Source organism: Octopus sinensis, linkage group LG12, assembly GCF_006345805.1.
Source record: "Octopus sinensis linkage group LG12, ASM634580v1, whole genome shotgun sequence".
NCBI classification, from domain to species: domain Eukaryota; kingdom Metazoa; phylum Mollusca; class Cephalopoda; order Octopoda; family Octopodidae; genus Octopus; species Octopus sinensis.
The window spans coordinates 10,271,920-10,298,455 of record NC_043008.1 but is presented as its reverse complement, the minus strand read 5'-3'; the positions used below and the strand labels follow the sequence as shown (position 1 = coordinate 10,298,455).

At 39.6% G+C, this 26,536-nt stretch overlaps 1 protein-coding gene across 1 annotated transcript in view; it reads right to left on the bottom strand.

The window, feature by feature from the left end:
• Window positions 1–24,359, bottom strand: part of LOC115217966 (tumor protein p63-regulated gene 1-like protein) — a 59,558-nt gene extending 35,199 nt beyond the window's left edge. Inside the window, exons 1-2 of the mRNA XM_029787693.2 lie at window positions 24,119–24,359; window positions 22,759–23,259 (exon numbers count right to left, since the gene is read on the bottom strand). Coding sequence (XP_029643553.1) covers window positions 22,759–23,127 — 369 coding nt within the window. The 5' untranslated portion in view covers window positions 23,128–23,259; window positions 24,119–24,359. The remainder of the gene's footprint in view (window positions 1–22,758; window positions 23,260–24,118) is intronic.
• Window positions 24,360–26,536: the final 2,177 nt, after the last annotated feature.

The following is a 26,536-nucleotide window of genomic DNA, read 5'->3' as shown; positions in this document are numbered from 1 at the left end:
CTCCAAATATCAAAAGGAAAAGAAGAAAAAAACATCTCTCCAATTCAATCTCATCGTTAATTAAAAAGACCAAACTAAACTGAAACTTCCTTATTTCAAAAAACCAACACTCAGCGACTTCCTCTTCCCCTCCCCCCACCTCTGCCACCACCACCCCGCCTTCACACTAACACAACATTAGTGATTGATTATTTAATCAGGGTTGCTTCTTTTGTTTTACGAACACTTTGTTTTCTTTTGACTTCCATCCACTATCTCAATGAAGGAGCATTTATGTGGTCAATTGGCCTGCTAGAAGTAGCAACCAAATTTCCTTAAAATCGCACTCAACTGTCTTTGAAGAAAAGAAACCGGGTATGTTGAGTAATGTAACCCTAGGTACACTGTGGTGGAATGCTTTTTTAAAATAACAATAATAATAATAATGAAATTATTGTATACAGTGCTCAAGTGCACCACAACTTGTCAAAAGTGCATATAAAGTACATGCAGTAATGTACAAATGTCTGGAAAGCGAACAGTGTATGAGTCAGATACATGCTTGCGTGTGTATGGAGGGGAGAAAATCAGGTGTAGTGTTGGCGAATCTCAGGAAGCATGGAAGTTTTGAAGGATGCAGTGCTCCGACAATTAACAACTGATGCCAGAAGTTTGTTCCATGCTTCAGCAACTCTTAGCGTGAAAAAATGTTTCCGAAAGTCATGGGAGCTGTGCTGTTTTCTGACTTTGTAAAGCAACCAATGAAAGCTGATTCAGTCCTTGACACCCTGGAGAACACCCCCTACCACTTCTGAGCTATGTTTCAGAGTGAAGAAGAGACCATCAGGAACATTGCATGGCTACTGGCCCTAAGTGAGTCCTCGTTTCTTGGGTTAGAGAATTTGAATGCTGAGTCAACAGAGAGGAGTTACAACTAGAAGAAATCTCCAAGCAGTTTAAATGCACAAGTTTCCAATATCCAAGAGGATAAAGAGTGTTTGTAGAGTCATGACCTGGAAGCGACCCAGCCCCCTTAGAAATGTAAGAAGGGCTGAGACAGTTGCTTGAGGAGGGTATCTTCTCTGAAGATATTCAGCTGTTCAACTCAAACAACACTCATATCCAGATGACACCACCTCTCATCTCATCCCTAATTCTTTCACACCCATGCACCATCCCCATGACATATTCACATTAATTCCATTCCCAAAAAGACCCCAAAAGCATCCTGCAGAGGGAGGCTTTGCCAATATTAATTCCGTCGATGGCACAAAATCACAACCACTCATTGTATCATGAAAATAATATTCCCATTCTAGGCCTCATTCACATTAAGGATCTCTCCTGCTAAATGTACATCTTCAACTTTATAAAGAAAACATCACAATGACAAGGCCTCCCTTTTAAGGCCAGAAAAAGCACCCACCCACCCACAGCCAATAACTAACACAACAAAGTTCAATGAGACCCACAAAGTAGCACTGCTCACTCCCATCCCAGGGATAGTGCTTCTGTTACAGCTACACGTACAAATATATTAAATGCTCACATGACAAAAAATATAAAAGGTAACCCTTTATCTACAATCCTTCCTCCCCAAATCATTGGCCCTCTGGAATGCTCTTCCTGCTCATGCTTTCCCTACAGCTGTTTCTGGACATGGGGGTGCATTAATGGGTGATAGGCACAGCCTCTTCATATACATCAATTAAAAGCAATAAGGCAGCGAGCTGGCAGAAACGTTAGCACGCCGGGCGAAATGCGTACCAGTATTTCGTCTGTCGCTACGCTATGAGTTCAAATTCCACCAAGGTTGACTTTGCCTTTCATCCTTTTGGGGGTCGATTAAATAAGTACCAGTTACGCACTGGGGTCGATATAATCAACTTAATCCGTTTGTCTGTCCTTGTTTGTCCTCTCTGTGTTTAGCCCCTTGTGGGTAGTAAAGAAATAAATTAAAAGCAATAAAAAACAATAAAACCAAAACATGTCTGCAGTTGTTGCCATAGTTACCAAAGATCTGACTCACTCCCCACTGCAAGTACTGCTCCCCCTATACACTGTTATAGTTGTCTCCCTTGTCTGTTCTGACAAGAATTAATTATTAAAGCTAATGATTTTTTTTTTCCTCTTCACACTTGGTGAAATTTTAATTAAATAATATTGAATAGAGAAGATACTCGTTACATTAACGAGCGAGCGAGCGAGTGTACTAGCAACTTAATCAGACCAAGTTTTAGATAACTAAAAAAACATTATCTCAAGTTACTAAAACTGTCTTTAGTCCCCCACCCCACCTCCTTTATCTCATGTGAAGTGGGGTGGGTGGTGGAGAGTGAAGGAGTGTCCCCAAGGTGACCTACATGAAGAAATCCTACAACCACTGATACCGTGCTCTACTTTAAAGTATTTGAACAGGTCAACCAACGTGTGGATATGTGTGCGAGACTACACACATAGGTGTGGGGTTTGTGTATATATACACACATGCAGGTTTTGTGTGTGAAGCGTAGATAAAATTTGTTGTAGGTCAGCTGACTTCCCAATGTGTATTTCCAAATGAAACAAAGTGAAATCTTTTGTCTTTTTTATCTTTTACTTGTTTCAGTCATTAGACTGTGGCCATGCTGGGGCACCGCCTTGAAGAACTTTTGGCTGAATGAATTGACCCCAGTACTAATTTCTTTTGAAAGGGGCCTGGTACTTATTCTGTTAGTTGCTTTGCCAAACTGCATAGTTACAGAGACATAAACACACCAACACAGGTTGCCAAGTGGCAGTGGGGGACAAACACAGACACAAAGACACACACATATTATATAAAAAATATACATATATATCTTTTTTTTTCTTTTTTACTTGTTTCAGTCATTTTGACTGCGGCCATGCTGGTGCACTACCTTTAGTCGAGCAAATCGACCCCGGGACTTATTCTTTTTGTAAGCCCAATACTTATTCTATCGATCTCTTTTGCCGAACCGCTAAATTACGGGGACATAAACACACCAGCATCGGTTATCAAGTGATGTTGGGGGACAAACACAGACACACAAACATATACACCCCCACCACATATATACGACAGGCTTCTTTCAGTTTCCGTCTACCAAATCCACTCACAAGGCTTTGGTCGGCCCGAGGCTATAGTAGAAGACACTTGCCCAAGGTTCCACGCAGTGGGACTGAACCTGGAACCATGTGGTTAGTAAACAAGCTACTTACCACACAGCCACTCCTGCGCCTGTATATATATATATATATATATATATATATATATATGTGTGTGTGTGTGTGTGTGTGTGTGTGTGTGTGTGTGTGTGTGGAGGTGCAATGGCCCAGTGGTTAGGGCAGCTGACTCGCGGTCGTAGGATCGCAGTTTCGATTCCCAGACCAGGCATTGTGAGTGTTTATTGAGTGAAAACACCTAAAAGCTCCACGAGGCTCCGGCAGGGTGTGGTGATCCCTGCTGTACTCTTTCACCACTCATTCTCCCACTCTTTCTTCTGTTGGCCTGCTCGCTTAGCCAGCGGGGTGGCGTCATTCGAAGGCTAAAACAATGCGAATGTATTGTGACCAGCAATGTGTACGACCAGTCCATCAGATGTAGTTACACATTGCTAGTCACTATATATATATATATATATCATCATCATCATCATCGTTTAACGTCCGTTTTCCGCGCTAGCACGGGTTGGACGGTTTCGACCGGGGTCTGGGGAGCTCGGGACTGCTCCAGGCTCCAGTCTAGTCTGGCAGTGTTTCTACAGCTGGATGCCCTTCCTAACGCCAACCACTCCGCGAGTGTAGTGGGTGTTTTTTACGTGCCACCTGCACAGGTGCCAGAGGGGTCTGGCATCGGCCACGTTCGGATGGTGCTTTTATGTGGGGGGGGGCAGAAATATATAGGGGAGCACCAGTGGGGAGGGGTGGTTCAGAGAAATGATGACAGGTTCTAGGCAAGTAGAACGTAGGATATCAAGAGAGGGGTAATGCATGGTGAAATAGCGTATTGAAGAGGGGGGTTCGAAGAGTAGACACCTATAATGGTGGTGGGAGAAGCGACATCCGGTATAGATGGAGCAAAAATATAGAGATATCCGGTATTGGTGGTGGGGGTGGGCAAGGGCGGGTGCACCAGGAATATACGAAGGTTGAACTGACGGGCTGGCTTAGAAATGCTCTTAGCAATGGAAGGGGGGAATGGCAGACAACGTGAGAAAGGGAGAGAGAGAGATAGATAGAGAAGAACAGTAGAACCCCGCGAAAATGGGCCGCCATTGAAAAAAACCCCTGTATGGAGAAATAATATGCAATACGAGGCGAAGCTGAAAATAGTAATAATAATAATAATAATAATAATAAGCAAACTGTCGACCAGGGGATCAAAGGGACAATACTAGTACTAATAATAGTAATATATATATATATATATATATATATATATGTATATATACATATAAACATATACGTACCCAACTCTGTTAACAAAAAAAGATGAAACTACACCTGATTATATATACACTTTAGATGAGTTGTAGTGCACCTGAGCACTGTACACAATCATTATTATTATTATTATAGATTCATTACTAACATCACTCATTTAAATCCTCAGTCCTTCTGAATATCTCCTGGAATAAACATCCAGCCAAACAGAGACTGTATTGCAGTCTTCTTGCAGTCACTGAGAGCCTGAAATAATGCTTTAAGATACATGGCATATTTTATAAATATGCACATTCAAGTATCATAAAACCATGAAACTAGAAGTAACACTTTCGGGTGCTGGTGGCACATGAAAAAGCATTTGAGTGAGGTCATTGCCAGTGCCACTGGACTGGCTCCTGTGCAGGTGGCACATAAAAAGCACCATTTGAGCATGGCCGTTGCCAGTACTGCCTGACTGGCCCTCGTGCCGGTGGGACATAAAAGCACTCACTACACTCTCGGAGTGGATGGCATTAGGAAGGGCATCCAGCTGTAGAAACTCTGCCAGATCAGATTGGAGTCTGGTTGCAGCCATCTGGTTCGCCAGACCTCAGTCATATCGTCCAACCCTAGCGAGCATGGAAAGCAGATGTTAAACAATGATGATGATGATGATATATATATATATATATATATATATAGGCGCAGGAGTGGCTGTGTGGTAAGTAGCTTGCTTACCAACGACATGGTTCCGGGTTCAGTCCCACAGCATGGCACCTTGGGCAAGTGTCTTCTACTATAGCCTCGGGCCAACCAAAGCCTTGTCAGTGGATTTGGTAGACGGAAACTGAAAGAAGCCTGTCGTATATATGTATATACATATATATATATGTATGTGTGTGTATATATTTGTGTGTCTGTGTTTGTCTCCCCAACATCGCTTGACAACTGATGCTGGTGTGTTTAGGTCCCCGTAACTTAGCGGTTCGGCAAAAGAGACCGATAGAATAAGTACTGGGCTTACAAAAGAATAAGTTCCGGGGTCGAGTTGCTCGATTAAAGGCGGTGCTCCAGCTTGGCCACAGTCAAATGACTGAAACAAGTAAAAGAGTAAAAAGAGAGCATATATATATATATATATTTACATATGAAATAAAGCAGCTCTAGTATAAAATAAATCATACAGAAAGACATAATAGATACCGACTGTAGTTGAACAGTTGACCAAATGGCAAAAAAATTTTTTTAAATAAAAACCCAAATACTAAAGTACTAGTGGTGGGAAGTACAGGGAATAAAAATGATAATAATAATAATAATGTTGAAATGAGTTTGTGGATGATTGATCAGTTTCAGAGTGACAGCTGTGATGACGTCATCACCCGAAACAGATGTGTAGCAGACTGCAGACTACAGTTGTTTTCACTTAAAACAACGTGTGTGTAAACGCATGTGTGTGTGTGTTGTTGTTTAACCCCCAGATCAACCTGAATAAACTTACGATGACAGCTACAACCATTCAACCATCTGTTTCCGTCTACTTCAGGGACACTACATGGTCAATATTCTTCACGTTTTACATTGTTTTTTTTTTCTAAGATACTCTCTTTACTCTTTTACTTGTTTCTGTCATTTGACTGTGGCCATGCTGGAGCACCGCATTTAGTCGAGCAAATCAACCCCGGGACTCATTCTTTGTAAGCCCAGTACTTAATCTATCGGTCTCTCTCGCTGAACTGCTAAGTTACGGGGACGTAAACACACACCAGCATCGGTTGTCAAGCGCTGTTGGGGAGACAAACACAGACACACAAACATATACACACACATGCATATATATATATCATCATCATCATCATCATCATATTTGTGATACAGTGATAGCATTAACATTATCTATTATGAAGGACAGACAGGATATAATTAATGATGTATATATATATATATATATATACGACGGGTTCTTTCAGTTTCGGTCTACCAAATCCACTCACAAGGCTTTGGTCGGCCCGAGGCTATAGTAGAAGACACTTGCCCAAGGTGCCATGCAGTGGGACTGAACCCAGAACCATGTTGTTGGTAAGCAAACTACTTACCACACAGCCAATCCTACACCTAAGATAGTGGAATATGATTTGAGAAAAGTTTGACAGTTATTTCTAGCAGGCTGAGTGACTCCACAGAGCAGTGTTTCTCAACCTCTTTAATATCTGGACTAGATCCAAAACCTGGATTTTTTTAGGGGCTTGCATCAAAAAAAGTAAAACACAAGTCAATCAAAGAAAAATTTATTATATTTATAGGCATGGCTATGTGGCAAAAAGCCTGCATTCCAACTACATGGTTCCCAGTTCAGTCCCACTGCATGACACCTTGAGCAAGTGTCTTTTACTATAGCCCTGGGCCAACCAAAGCCCTGTGAGTGGATTTGGTAGACTGAAACTGAAAGAAGCTCATCGTATATATGTCCATGTGTATGTATATATATATATATATGAGTGTGTCTTTGTCTGTGTTTTTTTCCACCACCACCACCACTCAAAAACCAGTGTTGGTGTCTTTGCCTCACCATGACTTAGCAGTTTGGCAAAAGAGACTGACAGAATAAATACCAGGCTTAAAAAAAAAGTACTGGTGTTAATTTGTTCAACTAAAATTCTTCAAGATAGTGCCCTAGCATGGGCACCAAATTACAGAGACTTAAATACCCCATCAGCAATTATTAAATAGTAGTGGCAAACACAGATATGTACATATTTATATATATATACACCTGTTGTTAATGTTCTTTATTTGCATTTGTGTACTATTTCTCCGTTTTTTTCCGTCCTTGTTTTCGTATACATTCACTGCTTTCTTCCAAGGAATCTAGTGCTCTTAGATTAGTTTTTCCTTTGGGTTGGCCAGATTGGAGCAATCTCAAGTATAACAAGCCGAAATTGCAAAGATAATCTGGAACTCGACTGAAAAAAGAAAACTCCAAATGACCCGTCTATGTTTTTTTTTGTATCGGCTGTCTGGATGTGTTGTTGTCTCATTTTTGTATCATCTAACTGTCTGGATGTTTTGCATTCTTGTCCCATTTTTGGCATTCCTTTATATATATAAGTTCAAATAAAGGTTACAAACTTAATAAAAGATAATAAAATGCAATGAAAATACTGGTTAGTTACCTATTTAAAAAGTGTTGAATATTATAATTAATATTCAACTGCAAGGTAACTAGATAAACTGTGGTTTATATATATTTTAAGAAGATAAGAAAATAGAGAGATGATTAATAATTATTTATTAATTAAAAAATTAAACATCATCTCTGACAGCTATTTTGATTCCAGACACTTAGGAATTAATTACCGTAATTAATATAATTTAAAAGTCAAATCTCATCAGAGTTGACTAAAGATATACAGTTAGGTGTTCATATTCCTGTTTGTTGAGTATACAGCTCCACACCGTTATATATATTGAAGATTGCTCTACATTTTAAATTGATGTAATGATTGCATTGTTCAATTAAATGGAGTTGCATGAAACGATCGTACTGCATAACCTCTTGATATCCTTGTTGCTTATTTTGATATATATATATATATATTACGGAGATGTACTTACATAGCGAGTGACTTGATCTGAGATCGTGTGCTGGAACGAAAACAATTGCAGCGTGGAAGGTGTTTATAAGCCATTTAAGAATCACACAAAAACCATTAGATTCACTTCAACATTTAAATTTAATTTGTTAAAATATTTTCATTGCTATATATATATATATATATATTTACTCTTTTACTTGTTTCAGTCATTTGACTGCGGCCATGCTGGAGCACCGCCTTTAGTCGAGCAAATCGACCCCGGGACTTATTCTTTGTAAGCCCAGTACTTATTCTATCGGTCTCTCTTGCCGAACCGCTAAGTGACGGGGACGTAAACACACCAGCATCGGTTGTCAAGCAATGCTAGAGGGACAAACATATACACACACATACACATATATATACATATATACGACAGGCTTCTTTCAGTTTCCGTATACCATATCCACTCACAAGGCATTGGTCGGCCCGAGGCTATAGCAGAAGACACTTGCCCAAGATGCCACGCAGTGGGACTGAACCCAGAACCATGTGGTTGGTAGGCAAGCTACTTACCACACAGCCACTCCTGTGCCTATATATATATAAATATATATATGTATGTATATTTATATATATAATTCAATTTCAGTTAAGGAAATGGAGAGTTGAAAATTAATGATTATTTATTATTAAAAAATTGGTAATCTTTACTTCATACAGCCATTTCCATTCATGCCCAACAGGTAAATTATAAATTTATGCTTTAAATTTGCATTTATATGTGATGGGCAAAATTTTATCAGAGAAAAAGGTAAACCTTAAGATGTTACATGCTGACCTATCAGTTCATGCCAGCAGACTTAAATATGAGGATGCATTATTTTTAGTATTGTGTGTGGGTGAAAGGTTAATGGATTAATTAGAATATAACGTGGAATAAGACAGCGAGCTGGCAGAAATGTTAGCATGCCAGGTGACATGTTTAGTGGTATTTCGTATGTCTTTACGTTCTGGGTTCCTATTCTGCTGAGATCAACTTTGCCTTTCATTCTTTCAGGATCAATAAATTAAGTACCAGTTGCCTACTGGGGTCAATCTAACTGACTGACCCCTCCCCCCAAAATTTCAGACATTGTGCCTAGAGTAGAAAAGAATATTTAAAGATGGTGAGCTGGCAGAAACAGTACATCGGACGAAATGCTTAGCAGTATTTCGTCTGTCTTTACATTCTGAGTTCAAATTCTGCCGAGGTCAACTTTGCCTGTCATCCTTTCAGGGTCAATAAATTAAGTACCAGTTGCATATTTATTATTAAGAAAATCAATCTAATCGACAGGTCCTGTCCACAAAAATTTCGGGCCTTGTGCCTAGAGTAGAAAATACATTAAAATTAACCAAAATTTTTTAAAGTCACTTAATTACACTTTCAGTGTGTGTGTGTGTACACTGTGTGTGATAATATTGATTTCATTGTCATTCATTAAAATTAACCAAAATGATGAACAGTCTTAGAAAAGACAAAAGTCTCACTTGGAACAAGATTTCTGGGACCATTTACACTCTTTGAAGCAACTGACATTGAGAAAGGCATCCAGCCATACCAAAACTGATATTGGATCTCAACACAGCCCTACAGCTTGCCAAATCCTGTCAGACTATCCAAACTATGACAGCAGGGGGAAATGGAAGTTAAATGAAGAACATCTACAACCCTAAAAACTACAAAAATCCCACTTAACAAGGAAAAACAAAAAGAAAATATATAGGCGTAAGGAAGGGCATCCAGCTGTAGAAACTCTGCCAGATCAAGATTGGAGCCTGGTTCAGCCATCTGGTTCGACTGCCCTCAGTCAAACCGTCCAACCCATGCTAGCATGGAAAGCAGATGTTAAACAATGATGATGATGCTATATTGCAGGAACAATATACATTACTCAAAAACAAATACCTCAAACTAAACCTTGAGTACAGGCAAGATATTTATTTCAAAAATAAAATATTCTAAACACAACCTTTTAAAACATCTGCTTTATATATAGATTTCCTTTGCTGTGTGTGTGTGTGCGCGCGTGTATGTGTATATATTTATATATATGAATAAACACTCACTTGCGTGCATCTATATGTGTGTATATATATATGTGTGTGTGTGTGTATATATATGAATAAACACACTCACTTGTGTGTGTCTATATGTATATATATATATATATATATATTTATATATATGAATAAACAAACCCTCACTTGCGTGCATCTATATGTGTGTATATATATATGTGTGTGTGTGTGTATATATATGAATAAACACACACTCACTTGCGTGTGTCTATATGTATATATATATATATATATACAGACGCACACACGTGTGTGTGTGTGTGTCTGTCTACGTAGGTGGTTGTTATTGTTAATGAATACACGGGAGTGACAAATGACAATGCTTCATAATCTTTTTATATTTAATCACATTTCTCTTTTCTACTCTACAAGAAGATTGTTAAGTAATCTTGTGTTCTTCGTACTATGTGCATGCACACACACACAGAGTGTGAGTGTGTGTGTGTGTGTGTGCATGTGTGTGTGTGTGTGATAATATTGATTACATTGTCATGCCTTTGCTCCACATAATACCATCTGTTAATACCAACGTGTGTAAACAGAAGGCACTGGACAACTGTTGCCAAGGTGATAATGAATCTCAGAAAAGATTTAAGTCACCTAATGACATTTTCAGTCATTAATTAGAATCTGGTTAATACAGAAGTTATGGTTAAAACTCAAAATATTATATCATATATATTTCTCCATCGAAAAATACTAAACCAGAATTTTTTTTTTTTTTTTTTTTACTAGCCTTCATAATTGACTAATTCTTGAAAAATTAACAACTTTTTACTCTCTTTTTTATTCTCTTGCTTGTTTCAGTCATTTGACTGCGGCCAAGCTGGAGCACCGCCTTTAGTCGAGCAAATCGACCCCCAGGACTTATTCTTTGGAAGCCTAGTACTTATTCTATCAGTCTCTTTTTCTAATAGAATAAGTTGCAGGGACGTAAACACACCACCATCGGTTGTCAAGCGATGTTGGTGGGGACAAACACAGACACACAAACATATACACACACATGCATACATATATATATACGACAGGCTTCTTTCAGTTTCCATCTACCAAATCCACTCACAAGGCTTTGGTCAGCCCAAGGCTATAGTAGAAGACACTTGCCCAAGGTGCTACTCAGTGGGAAGCCACTCCTGTGCCTATTATTATTTTATTTAAATTTACAGAATGGGCAATCTAAGAGTCTTGAGATTTATGACAATTATCAACCAGTATCTCCCTTTTCATCATCTATTTTTATCACCTTTCTTTATTGTTCTTCAGAATTCCTCACTACCATTTTGATTGACATGTTACTTGACTAAACATCCTTCGACCGACCGAGTCCCCTCTCTCCTTCCCAGCCAACCACATCATCCCCCTTTTTTCTTTCTTACCACTTCCCTCCCTACTTACTACATTGCACCTGTATAAATTAAAAGAAAATATCAGCTGTTACAATTACCACCATCCATGAAATATTTCATTGGTGATACTAGTTGCATTAATAACAACTACGAAATTACATTAGCATTAGGCAGAGTTCCAATATTTATACTATGGTTAGTACTAGCTCTCTCAGCTTCAGAGAAACTAATACAATCTGATAATACATCCGACAGTAAACACTACTTTTATCTGCTCTCGTTGAATAAACTTTTAGTTAACAAAAGGTTTACAGCTAAACAAATATTGCAGTAGCATCTGTTGATATGTCTGTAGTAGAAGCAGCTCAAAGAGACGTATAAAGAATTGGGAAAGCGAGATCAGATGTGAGCAAACTAAGCTGACATTTTCCATCGTAATTCCTGATCTTACTGACAAGAATACCCATCACAGAATATTACCAAAAGTCTTGAGTGTGAGGTTTAGCCATATACTGTTGCAGATCTAGCCAACCCAATCATGGGAAATCAGACATGATGATGATGATGTAGACATGTTTACTAAGTCAGCTCCCATGACTTTCGGAAACATTTTTTCACGCTGAGAGTTGCTGTAGTATGGAACAAACTGTCGGCATCAGTTGTTAGTTGTCAGAGCACTGCATCCTTCAAAACTTCCATGCTTCCTGAGATTATCCAACACTACACCTGATTTTCTCCCCTCCATACACACACAAGCATGTATCTGACTCATTCAGTTTGCTTTCCAGACATTCGTGCATATGCTTTATATGCACTTTTTGACAAGTTGTGGTGCACCTGAGCACTGTATACAATAATTTCATTATCATTTTTTTTATGATGATGATGATGATGATAGCAGCAGTGACAAAGATGATGATGATGATGATGATATATATTAATACACATATACATGATATTCAAATAAAATATCTCTTGTTGTACTTGAGTCTAGTGGTCCCTCTGAGTACCTATTTCTTTATTACCCACAAGGGGTTAAACATAGAGGGGACAAACATAGGTATTAAGTCAATTACATCGACCCCAGTGCGTAATTGGTACTTAATTTATCGACCCCGAAAGGATGAAAGGCCAAGTCGACCTCGGCGGAATTTGAACTCAGAACGTAACGACAGACGAAATACCGCTAAGCATTTCGCCCGGCTCACCGCCTTCCCTCTGAGTACCACCAATCACCATGGTTTCAAAAGATAAAGATTGAAACTAACGTTAACCCCTAACAAAATCTTAGTCCGGTTCCCCTCTCACTGATTTAGCTTCTGTTCTATCTTCTAGTAAACTGGTAAATTAAAGTATTTCCTATGAAAGCACTCATAAAGGAGCATTTGCCTTACTTTCTGCCTTTCCAAGCTCAGAAATCTCCTTTCTGCTTCTTTCACCTTTAATCATATTTACACCATTCTTCATGAAACATCACCAAACCGTAGGAGTAGGAGTGGCTGTGTGGTAAGTAGCTGGCTTACAAACCACATGGTTCTGGGTTCAGTCATACTGCGTGGTACCTTGGTCAAGTGTCTTCTACAATAGCCTTGGGCCGACCAAAGCCTTGTGAGTGGATTTGGTAGACAGAAACTGAAAGAAGCCCACCATATATATGTATGTATATATATATATTATATATATATATATATAATATATATATATATATATATATGTATATATATATGTGTGTGTGTGTATTTTGTTTGTGTGTCTGTGTTTGTCCCCCCAACATCGCTTGACAACCAATGCTGGTGTGTTTACGTCACCATAGCTTAGCAGTTTGGCTTCAGTCAAATCAAATCGACCCCAGCACTTATTCTTTGTAAGCCTAGTTCTTATTCAATCGGTCTCTTATGCTGAGCCGCTAAGTTACGGGGACATAAACACACCAACATCAGTTGTCAAGCAATGTTGGGGGGGGGGAATACAAACACAGACACACAAACATACACATACACACACACAAACACACACATACATATATATATATATATATATATATACATACACATATATATACGACAGGCTTCTTTCAGTTTCCGTCTACCAAATCCACTCACAAGGCTTTGGTCGGCCCAAAGTTATAGTAGAAGACACTTGCCCAAGGTGCCACGCAGTGGGACTGAGCCCAGAACCATGTGGTTGGTAAGCAAGCTACTTACCACACAGCCACTCCTATGCCTATCTTCACTATTCATGAACAATACACAACTAAATTCATTACACTCCATATAAAAAACCAGGACCTATGTCTGATAACCTTTAATGGTGACCATGGAGTTTAGACAAACAAGCCAAAACTAATTGATTTACTAGGTTTAGATCATAAATTTTTGAATTGCTACTCAACTTAAAAGGTTTAAAGCCATAAAACACGTTAGATAATCTATGGGATAAACCTAAATACTGCATATGATAAACAAATGATTTAACTGGAAGTTAAGCTCCTCCTGCAATAGTCTAAAGGTTTTCTATGATCAAGAATGCAACAGGATAATAGGGAACCTCTACATATTTGGTTGACTTGTTAGAAATAGCAACCAAATCTCTAACATCATATCCTATCACTTTAAAAAAGAAAGAATACATTGGGCAATGTTGTCCTGAATATAGAGTCAAAATTGATTTAGTGGTATCAATATGTTTATCTAAGATGGAGATATATATATAATAATAATAATAATAATAATAATAATAATAATAATAATAAATCAATGTGCCATTTTAAAGCCTAGCCAGGCTCAAGGGCCCGGTTTCCCAGTTTCTATGGCGTATGTGTTCCCCAGCTGGACGGGACGCCAGTCCATCGCAGCTTTACTCATTTTTGCCAGCTGAGTGGACTGGAGCAACGTGAAATGATGTGTTTTGCTCAAGAACACAAAGTGTTGCCCGGTCCAGGAATCGAAACCACAATCTTACGATCATGGTACTGACACCCTAACCACTAAGTCACGCGCCTCCACATATATATATATTATCACCATTTAACGTCCCTTTTCCATGCTAGTATGGGTTGGATGATTCAACAAGAGTTGGCAAGCCAGAAGACTGTTCCAAGCTGCAATACCTGTTCTGGCAAAGTTTCTATGGCTGGATACCTTTCACTGATTCCCAACATGGCTTCGTGCTGAAGAGATCATGCTTGACCAACTTACTAGTAATGGAAGAATTGGTGATGCGCATCCTCGATGATAGTGATGCTGTTGACATCGTTTTATTGGACTTTGCCAAAGCTTTTGACTCGGTAAACCACCGCCTACTACTTGTCAAGCTTCAAGCATATAGTTTCCATCCGGATATTGTACGATGGGTTGGTGCCTTCCTCTCAGATCGCTCCTTCCAAGTTCAAGTTAATGGTTCGCGGTCCGACGTCTCCAGTGCGAGCAGTGGCGTGCCTCAAGGTTCAGTGCTTGGGCCCTTGTTGTTCTTAGTCTTCATAAATGACTTGCCCGACGACCTCACGCAACACACCCTTCTATTTGCCGACGATATCAAACTGGTCGCTCCTCGCGGTAGTATAGAGGATCTTCGTCGATGCCTCCACCAAATTTGGAAGTGGTCTAACGATTGGGACCTGTGTCTGAACGTGTCAATGTGCTGTCATCTGCCTGTCGGCTCTACTCCTGCAACTCAACTTGATTTCGAGCCAGGTCGTCTGCTGCTGGAGAGGACCGATCAGGTAAAGGACCTGGGTATCTTGGTGGATTCCTCCTTTTCGCCTTCGGCCCAGTGCGTCCATGCTGCCAACAAAGCGCGCGGAATTCTGTTTTTGATTCGACGGTCATTCGGAATGCTCACAGCAGCCATATTCCTGCCACTCTATGTCACACTGGTGAGACCCATATTGGAGTATGGGATTCAAGCCTCTTCTCCTTATCTCCTCAAAGACATACAGCACCTCGAAAGAGTCCAGAGGCTGGCTACCCGCATGGTTCATGGTCTCAAAAATTTGTCCTACGAAGAAAGGCTGAGGACGCTCGACCTTTATTCTCTTGAAAAACGCCGCCGCCGTGGTGATCTCATTCTCGCCCACAACATCATAAGCGGGAAGTGTAACCTCTCGAAAGAGCTGTTCTTCACTCCTGCTCTGGAGCGTCGGCTGCGGGGTCATTCCAAAAAGCTCTACCTGCGACGATTTCATCTCAATCGAAGGAGAGGAGCTTTCTCCGTCCGGGTTGCGGATCCGTGGGACAAGCTGCCAGACGAGATGGTGAAGATGCCGACGACCGCTTTGTTCAAAGCCTCCCTGGACCTCAAGTGGCCTGAACTCTTTACATGAACACCACCCTGTACTTAACTCCATGTCCCCCTACATGGCCTTGCTATTTGCTTTTGAGCCAAATTAACTAACTAACTAACTAACTAACAAACACCAACCATTTTGTAGAGTGTAATGGATGTTTTTTGCACGACACAGGCACCAGAATGGTCACCAAGTAACTCACAAGATTTTTCAGCAGTAAGGAATGGCTTCAAGAATCAAAATCTTCAAAATACAGTGTGTATGTGTGTGTGTGTGTGTGTGCGCATGTGTGCACGTGTATGGGTGTGTGTGTGGTAAGAAGTTTGCTTCTCAACCACACGATTCTGGCTTCGGTCCCACTGCACAGCACCTTGGGCAAGTGTCTTCTCCTACAGCTTCAAGCTGACCAAAGCCTTGTGAGTGGATTTGATAGATGGAAACTGAAAGAAGCCTGTCGTATATATATTCATATATATATATATATATATCTATGAGTGTGCACATGTTTGTGTCTGTGTTTGTCTCCCACCACTGCTTGACAACAGTTATTAGTATGTTTATGCCCTTATAACTTAGCTGTTTGGCAAAAGAGACCAATAGAATAAGTACCAGGCTTTACAAAAAAAAAATGTAATAAGTCCTGAGGTCAATTTGTTCGACTAAAATTCCTCAAGGCAGTGCCCTAGCATGGCCACAGTCAAATGACTGAAACAAGTAAAAGGGGTGATGCTCATGACCTTGACCTTTGAAGACTCTCCTCTCTAATTGGTTGGTTTGATGTGTTTGATGGACAGCTTAGAGAGCTGAAGGTCAATGTCAGCAGGAAAATACCTGTCAGGGTTAGAACTGTACAGGGTTTGAGGGCTGCAGGCCAGGGAAGGAATGACTGCTAAAATATTTTATGTGGAGGGGTTAATGGTGGGTGAGTAGGGGTCAGAGAGAATAAGGGGTGGGAAGGGGGTGGAGAGGGGTATGTAGTAGTAAATTAGTACAAAAAGATCAAAGACCATTGTAGTAGTATTAGATAAGAGAGACAGACAGACAGACAGACGTGAAAACACACAGACAGACAGACAAGCTGGCAGGCAAACCGACCAACAAATGGATAGATGGATGGACAGAGGGAAAAACCCATGCATTTGTGAGTCAGAGGTTGAAGAAGTGGCTGAAGAAATTCCTTCAAGTTTGTGTAAAGGTGCTTTTTCACAAATGTCACCTTTAACCTTTCAGCATTCAGGTCACTCTGTCAAATGTTAAACTTTATTTATTCACATTGTTTTGAATTAATTATGCCTTATCTTGTAGATTTGAGATTTTGATGAAGTAACTGTTAATTTTTAGAATTATATTGTAGGGTTGGTGTGGAGAGGTCAGACCTTGCCAGTTTGAACATCAAACACCTGGAATATTTTGGCCAGATATGGTCACTTTAAATGCTAACGGGTTAATATGTACACCTAGATATTCCCTTTTACTGACATTTGTATGTTAAACCATCAAGTCGGCCAATCATTATGATTTACATTCTAGATGGTTCTAACATCAACTCTTAAATACTAAATGTCACTGAGATCTGGTTAAATTGAATTTCTGAAAAGTTTTAGGATATTTTACACTTTTTCGAGATCAGTGACTTTTCGTCACTGGAAAAAGGATATATGTGTTTGCATTGGGACCCCTTTGCATCGAAGACCGGTGATTGTCGTGCACTGACGATGGGTAAATACCCAGAAACCCGGGTCCATGTGTATCACATCAGGTCGATAATGGGAAGGATGGCTTCCCTTTGCAAATACTGATAGGGCACAGAAAGTGTGTCAATTGCCAGCTGGAGAAGATGTTCTCCTGGGGCTACAAGCTACAGTAGCATCCACCCTTAGCAATTAGCCACATTTAAGTGGCAAATATACTTCACGTTTTACATCAATGTTTTTGTACAACTTAAATGGATGACATTCAATATTTGCTTATTGATTACTGAATGTCATTTCAATGATTCACAGAGATAGAGATTAAACTTACTACAATGAAGATATCTTTCTCTGCTGCAGCCACAGTTTCAAAGGGCATCTAAAAGCAAAAATTCAATCCCCAAGTCTTGTAGGGTAACAGATAAGATTAAAAGTATAACATGGTTTCAACTCCTGGTTAAAACTCTCTCATTCAGTTACACTGCTAATATCTTTTGAATAAGTCCTGAACACACAGCCACAAACTCTTGTTAGAGTCATCAGCCTGGGGTGCCTTTGGCTGATGAGGTACAACAAAATTAAAACACCAGGTGACTCAGAATCCCCTTGTGATAATGAATCAATTGTGTTATGAACACACCTTTGTTGTAAAGGAGAAGTTCTTTGATGAAACAAAATAGTGATTAGCATATTTAGGCTTGAATCTGCCAGAATGTATTAAGAATAAACATACAAATCATCATTTTGATTCTTATTTCTTTATTGCCCACGAGGGGCTAAACACAGGGGGGACAAAGGACAGACAAAGAGATTAAGTCAATTACATCGACCCCAGTGCGTAACTGGTACTTAATTAATCAACCCAGAAAGGATGAAAGGCACAGTCAACCTCAGCGGAATTTAAACTCAGAACATAGCGGCAGACGAAATACCGCTAAGCATTTCGCCCGGTGTGCTAACAATTCTGCAAGCTCACCGCTGTTCACCAAGTATTAAATGATTTATAATACACATTATGCTTTCATTAACCCATTAGCACCTAAATTATCAATATAAAGAAAAAATAATCTCTTGATTTTTTTTAGCTTGTTTAACACTAAGGAATTTTTGAAGCAAAAATATTAAATTTTTTTTACTCATGCACACAACACGCATACGGACATGTGCATGCATGCACACACACCATCATCATCATTTAAGACTGACTTTTTCATGGTTGCATATATCAGATGGAATTTGCTGAGGCAGGTTTTCAACAGTTGGGTGCTCTTCCTGTCACCAACTCTCACCAGTTCCCAAGCAAGGTAATATCCCCTCTCCCAATGTGGCCGTAGCCAGTACCGCACCGACTGGCCTCCATGCTGTGGGCACGAAACAATCACCATCCGATCGTGGCCGATCGCCAGCCTAATCTGGCTCCTGTGTCGGTGGCACATAAAAAACACCATCCGAGCGTGGTCGTCTGCTAGCCTTGTCTGGCACCTGTGTCGGTGGCACATAAAAACACCATCCGAGCGTGGTCGTCTGCTAGCCTTGTCTGGCACCTGTGTCGGTGGCACATAAAAACACCATCCGAGCGTGGCCGTTCGCCAGCCTCGTCTGGCACCTGTGTCGGTGGCACATAAAAACACCATCCGAGCGTGGCCGTTCGCCAGCCTCGTCTGGCACCTGTGTCGGTGGCACATAAAAACACCATCCGAGTGTGGTCGTTCACCAGCCTCGTCTGGCACCTGTGTCGGTGGCACATAAAATCACCCACTACACTCTCGGAGTGGTTGGCGTTAGGAAGGGCATCCAGCTGTAGAAACACTGCCAGATCTGACTGGCCTGGTGCAGCCTTCGGGCTCCCCAGACCCCAGTTGAACCGTCCAACCCATGCTAGCATGGAAAGCGGACGTTAAATGATGATGATGATGATGATGATGATCCTTCAAAGACAAGAGGCACAAGGGCTGGAAGATGGCGGACAAATGACATACACACACACATTATCATTATGATTTTTATGTCCACTTTCCTGGTGGTTTGACAGAATTCAACATATGGGCCCAGTGTTATAGTCTTGATGGAGGGACGGATGTTAGAGGAGGAGTTGTAGGGGGGTGTTTGACAGGACCTCAATTTTGCTGAGATGAACAAGTCTTCTCAAGCAAAGCTTATTGCCATTCCTCTTGGTTCTCTGCCATTTCCTCAAGGAGACTCAACATTCACTACTTCATCTCACATCTTCCTGCATCTGGTGTCCTTCCTAGCTGATGCAGGGATGCTTTATCATCTCCTTCTAATATATATTATTTTTAAACACAGTACATTCGTAAGAGGTGTCACCTCAGACAAATACCACTGTAACTCGCCTGTTAACCAAGGGCCGGTTTTAAAGCAGATTTATTCAAATTGAGCCCTATTCCAAGAGAGTGTTCCATGCTCATGCTCAAGCAGATGATGCTATGATGACTTTTTGGTATATCATTGTGGCTAAGATGCTAAAGCCTCAAGCCCTCAATGCCTTTTGGTTGGGATATGAAGCATGAAACATCAATCTTCAGCTTTTGTAGAGAGGAGGGCCCCACTGACAATTCTCAAATTGGGCCCTGCAATTCCTAGCATCAGCCCTGCTCTTAACGATGCATATACATTAAGTATGATGCATAGATGGCTATTTTAATTTAATACTGCTTCTATTATGTATAATGGTATTATCATTGTCTTTATCATTAACAACCAGAAGCAAAAACAATAATAATAATAACGAGCCTATTGTATGCAATGTTCAGGTGCATTGCATAGAAAGGATCAATAAGTCTTGTTCAGCAATTCTTTTCACAGAGTAAATTGTATTTCTTTATATAGCAACAGAGTGTGCATACATGTTTGTCCTTTGTTTCCCTGTGGTTTTAACGGCTGGTTGCCCTTCCTGCCACCAACCATATTATAAGTGTGGACTTCAAAGACCTGTTGAGACAAGTAAAATCGAAATCAAACTCAGTGACTGGCATCCGTTGCTAGTGGAGTGCTAAGAGTACCATTCGAGTGAGATTGTTGCCATAGCAACAAGCTGGCCTTCGTGCCGATGGCACATTAAAAACACCATTTGTGCGTGATCATTACCTGTGTCACCTTACTAGCACTTGTGCTGGTGGCGTGTGAAAAAAGCATTTGAGTGAGGTCGTTGCCAGTTGCTGCTGGACTGGCTCCTGTGTAGATGGCACATAAAAAGCACCATTTGAGCGTGGCCGTTGCCAGTACCACCTAACTGGCCCTTGTGCCGGTGGCACGTAAAAGAACCTACTACACTCTTGGAGTGGTTAGCGTTAGGAAGGGCATCCAGCTGTAGAAACACTGCCAGATCAGATTGGAGTCTGGTTCGCCAGACCTCAGTCAAATCGTCCAACACATGCTAGCATGGAAAGCGGACGTTTAACGATGATGATGATGATGATGATGTAGTCAGTTTTTATACAGTGAAACTACATACAGACAAAATAAATGACTTCGCACATTTTGGTGTACAAGGTCAAACTTATAGAGGACAGATAGTCCTTTGAATCATCTAAAATATGAATGATACTCTATGATCTCAAACGAACGAAAGGTAAAAAATTCACCCTGATGGAATTTGTACTCAGACCATAATTAAACACTGTTATGGACCTATATACAATGTCTGCTCATTATAATTCCATTTACATCTAGGATGCTTTATAGAAATATTACACAAACTCCCCAGTATTTAACTGGTACTGAGTTAACAAAATAGTAACTCAGAGGGATGAAAAGTAAAATTAATTTTGGCAGGATTTGAAATAAGAATGTAGAGGTCCATAAACTAAAGGCCACAACACCAAAGTCGAATGTTCAAACGATTTTGTCAATCCATGAGTCAATATTTCTAAGTAATAATTTTCACGACAGTATCTGGCATTCTGCTTGTTGTAGTTGATTAATCAGGTCAGCCTGGTTGAACAGATCTATAATCGAAATCATACTAACCGAGACCAGCCTGTAGTTTTAGTGGTATGTAAGACATTACCTAACGTAGTCTTACTTAAGATAGCAGGGTGTGGTTTGTGGGCAATTTGGCTGCGATTTCTAGCAGGTAGAACGACCACCAAGATGATCCTTCGTTGGTTCGCCTTCATCTTATTTCATTCATTTACGAAACATTTGATTAGAAATAATTTCAACGTAGGATTTGGGTTTTTGCGTTTTATTTTCTGAAGTACCAGTATTGATTTATTGCAGAAACCAATTACCAATGACACTGATGTAACACATGGCGGTTGTCTTGTATACTCGTTCAGCTGGTGGTTCCCCCCAGTAACCGAAGATTGGCCAAACGAGTAATGCTTGGCATCGGGTCTGGCAGGTGAGTCACGGCTGAAGTGACGTAAAAAAAAAAATTATGTGGAATGCGAGTGCAACGAGATGCTTGGGTGGAAGCGATGTTATGACTGGCAGGTTGAGATGAGCAAAGGCGGTTGTAGTAGTGGTCGTTGATGAGTCACAGAGGACAAGTCACCCTCGTTCGAAAATTCCATGAGGTAAACTTTACTGTAAGAACACATGCGAACAACTTCTGCTGTGTAAATAAATGCAGACCTAGCTAAATGCAGCTAGAAACTTCAACACTCGGTTTGCTGTGTAATAAAAGGAAAGTATTGCCCCCTTTATGTTTTTACTTCCTGGTTGTTCGTTATAGAATCAATGAAATTAAGTTCTAAGACTGATATATAATTGCATACCTCAGCACCTCTGTTTACCTTTCAGCTACAATGGCAATATTTCAGATCATTACATTATAATATATTAACAGTAATGTTCAGTAAAAGTAAACTTAGGACGGATCGAAGGACCCGCACCACCTTCTTTATATATATATATATGTGTATTTTTCTGGTTATGACTTTTCACAGTATTTACATCGTTTATTCACCTGAGGGGAAACCATTAATGCCACAACATCTCATTTCAGCTACCCTATCCTTAAGATATTTGGTTTCACGCCTATTATCGAACGCATGACCCCCTTTTGAATGGATCGATATATTGATAAATACGTAACCACTTCTATAATGTAACGGAAAGGTAACTGAAAGAAAAAAGAAAGCGGATGTGTAGGCGTGCATAAATGACTGAGATGAGATGAGATGAGAAAAAATGAGATAGAAAGGAAACAAGGGTATATGTATTGTTATATGAATAATTTAAAAGTGGGGTAATTATGCTGTGATAAATAAAGGTGAGTGAATGTGAGCGGCATGGAGATAAGGTCAACGTGAAATACAACATAAGAATATGTGGTGGACAGGTATCTTAAATCGCCTTACCTTGTAACTAAAAAATAAATCGCATGCTTCATCCGTCCGGACAATGTTCTGTTTCTTGGACGTTCGGCTACTCGTACTCAGAGTACTCCTTCGACTGTACGTACTTCCTGGTCGACTTCTGTTGAGGTTGGGGTCAGTGGCCATAGCTTGATTGTCGATGGGGGTCGGTGTATGTTGTTCGTTTCTAATAAACGGATGACCATCCGTAACGTCGTTGGTGCTGCCATGGTAGGTGTGTACTCCGATGTAACCTGAATTTGTTGGTTTCAAACTTAGGGTGGCACCGACAAACTCACCTTCCTTTTCGTCTGCCGATGACAGATGTTCGTCACTCAGGTATTCAGATACGAATTTATCATCGGTCATCATTTTGAATAAACGATTTCTGTTGTACACTGACTTCTTTTTATAATGTCACCTACCAACGATCACTACGAGGGTGTGTATAGTGTCGCGCGTGTGTATATATATATATATATATATATGTATATATAAGTAGAGCTGTAGAGATAACAAAGGAGAAAGTATTAATTGGGAAATGACAACTAAATTGACATTACGGAATTAATATACATTATTATATACACCCACATTTCTGAAAGAAAAAGTCAACATATTGTTTACTATATTGGTTCGATCACGTGTTGAACAGATCGATACGAATTACGAAGCAATACATGTATGTATGTATATATATATATATATATATATATATATATATATATATAATATATATATATATGTGTGTGTGTGTGTGTGTGTGTGTGTGTGTGTGTGTGTGTGTGGTTAAAATTTATATACACAGAGAGATGGATTTACATTAGTATACAGACGTAACGAATTGCGTTTGGAATTGGTAAAATTGGTAAAATTGGTAAATGGTAAAATGGCTTGAGTCATCAGTGTCCTAAGGATGGTAATATTTTCTAGGCCAATAACACTCCCCATATACCCATATATATATATATATATATACTCATATATATATACATACATACACACACATATACATACACGGGGAGAGAGAGAAAGATCTAGTAAACATGAAGTTTATTTAAATAAATTAAATAATCTTACAAAAAAAAGACTCTATTTTCTTTAGGCCTTATATTATCTAATGTTTGTCAAAAATTTAAATTCTATTGTTTTAGTTTGTGTGTGTCAAAAGAAGAAGAAGAGAGACATAATGTGTACCTCATCACGATTTATGATAATTTACTAAGCTTTCGTTTCTAGATAAAACTTAGTTTAGTTGCTTGCTAAGTTGTGGGTGCACCTTAGTTAGAGAGAGAGAGAGAGAGAAGGGGGCCTCGCCATGTAGAAAGAAACATGCGTAAATCAGCAAAGCAGACTTCCTTACCTCGTCGCCTTTATTTAATAGTTTACTAGTTAATAATAAATACTATTATTTTTAACTACTAAGTACTTCCTTCTTGTCCTCTCACATAGTAATGAAATAGTGTTGGGGGGGTGTTCGATAAATGAGATATTAATGAAACGACAACCCGATGTCTAAGCAAAGTGAAAATCACTTGTTCTCCTCTGAGTGGTGAGGCAGAAAATGCAAGAAACAAATACAAATTCCTCAGCCCCTCCCCCCTCCTGCTGGTGCTACCGCTGCTGCTGATGCCAGGTGATGTCACATTCTGGAATATCTCTCACTCATCGTTCTTTATTCCCATGTGGTTTCACCGAACTTATCATTCTATAATTCTGCAATTCCGTTGTTCTGTTAATTACACAAACTTGACAACGCCTTTTGTTTTATTGTTTTTACAGTATTATTCTCTTTGTTTTATTTTCATTTTCTCTTTGTTTTATTTCCTTTTGTTTCCCCTACTTTTTTTTTTTTTCACAAAGTCTTCCTTTATTTCCTCCCAAAATAAACTCAACCAAATAATTAGTCGTTGACAAGGAATTTTTTCTGAACCTTTTGTTTCATTGAATTTTAAAAAATTCCCATAACTATTATCCATTTTTTTTTTTTTTTACTCAATTCAGTGATTGAACTGTTGCCATGCTGGGGCATCGAATTATTATCATCATCATCATCATCATCATCATCATCATCATCATTATTATTATTATTATTATTGAGTGAGAGAGCAGTGCATGCCATCAAAGTGACACTGGGGTAAAATATACGAAGCCCAGTATACCCATCATGACTACCCGTCTGATAAGGGTACACTAGGCACATGCATCGCAACCATATGTGCGCGACATGGTGACCTCATATCAAGATAAACAGCACATGACCTTGCAGGTGGGGCCCAGTTAGAATTTTCTTCTGGTTGAGTAACCCATCCTGCTCAAAAGGTCCCTGAATAAGGGTTGTTTAAGGATGTTGAACAAAACACCCATGTTTCCGAAGGTGAATTATCCAAACCTCCAAGAATTCCTTTCAACACATGGCTATGATGCTCCCCCTCTACTTCTGCTCGTGATCAGAGATGCACATATCGTCAGCCACTAAGGGACATGCTCAACTGGTTAAGGTCAAACAACTGACAAGCAAATCTGTGGTATTGAGCAGAGTATTTACTATAGCCCATCTTTTATACCAAGACAAAACAATGTACATGATAACACTTCCAATCATTTAAGATCAGAAGCATGTGGGACAAAATGCTGCTAAGCATTTTGTCCATCTTTACATTCTGAGTTCAAATTCTGCTGAGGTCAGTTTTGCTTTCCATCTCCTTCATGGTCAATAAAATAAGTACCAGTTGAGCACAGGGGTTGATGTAATTCATTTATCCCCTCCCTCGAAATTGCTGGCCTTGTGTCAAAATTTGAAATTAGTATATATTCAGAGCGAAATAGCAGGACTATATTCACATAGGGAATCTCGTTAGGGACCAATTTCTGTTTTCCAGTATTTTTCTGTGATTCAACAAAGGCCAGGTCCCAAGGTTATCAAACTTAAGAGGCCCGACTTGTAGTTTTAAAACCTCAAATACCCTTGTAACCTTAACTGTTGGTTTCTATATTAAACATTCAGTGAAATAAAAAGCTGATCATATTGTGTTGGAGTAAACATATTATTTTCAAACATTCAGAAATGAAAAAAAAAAAATCAAACATGATGAATATATCAAAATTAAGGTAAGAAGTTGAAGAGAATAAGGAAACTATTATCTCTCATCACTTTCATTCCTTTACTCTTTTACTTGTTTCAGTCATTTGACTGTGGCCATGCTGGAGCACCGCCTTTAATCGAGCAACTCGACCCCGGGACTTATTCTTTTGTAAGCCCAGTACTTATTCTATCGGTCTCTTTTTGCTGAACCGCTAAGTAACGGGGACATAAACACACCAGCATTGGTTGTCAAGCAATGCTAGGGGAACAAACACAGATGCACAAACACACACACACACACATATATATATATTGTTGCGGACCACCTGCCGTCACCCGGTCGATCAGCGAATGTTTTCGCCACGGAAACTCGAAGAGGAGAGAGAGATACAACAACAACAGCAGCAGCAGCACAGAGGCAATCGAGAGAGACACAAAGAGGCAAGGCAATTGGCCACGTTTACCAACTAGTTTATATGACTATTACAATTGTTACAACAACAAATACATTTCAGATACATTTAAAAGAGGACATGCAAGTAACAACTCAATACATCATACAGGTATACCACAGATCAAAGCATTTAAACTGTCCGGTAACAACACATCAAGTTCAATAACAACAGCAATTAAAGAAAACACATGCAAGAAACAGGTATACAATGTTCATGTCACAAATAATTCACGTTACAAATC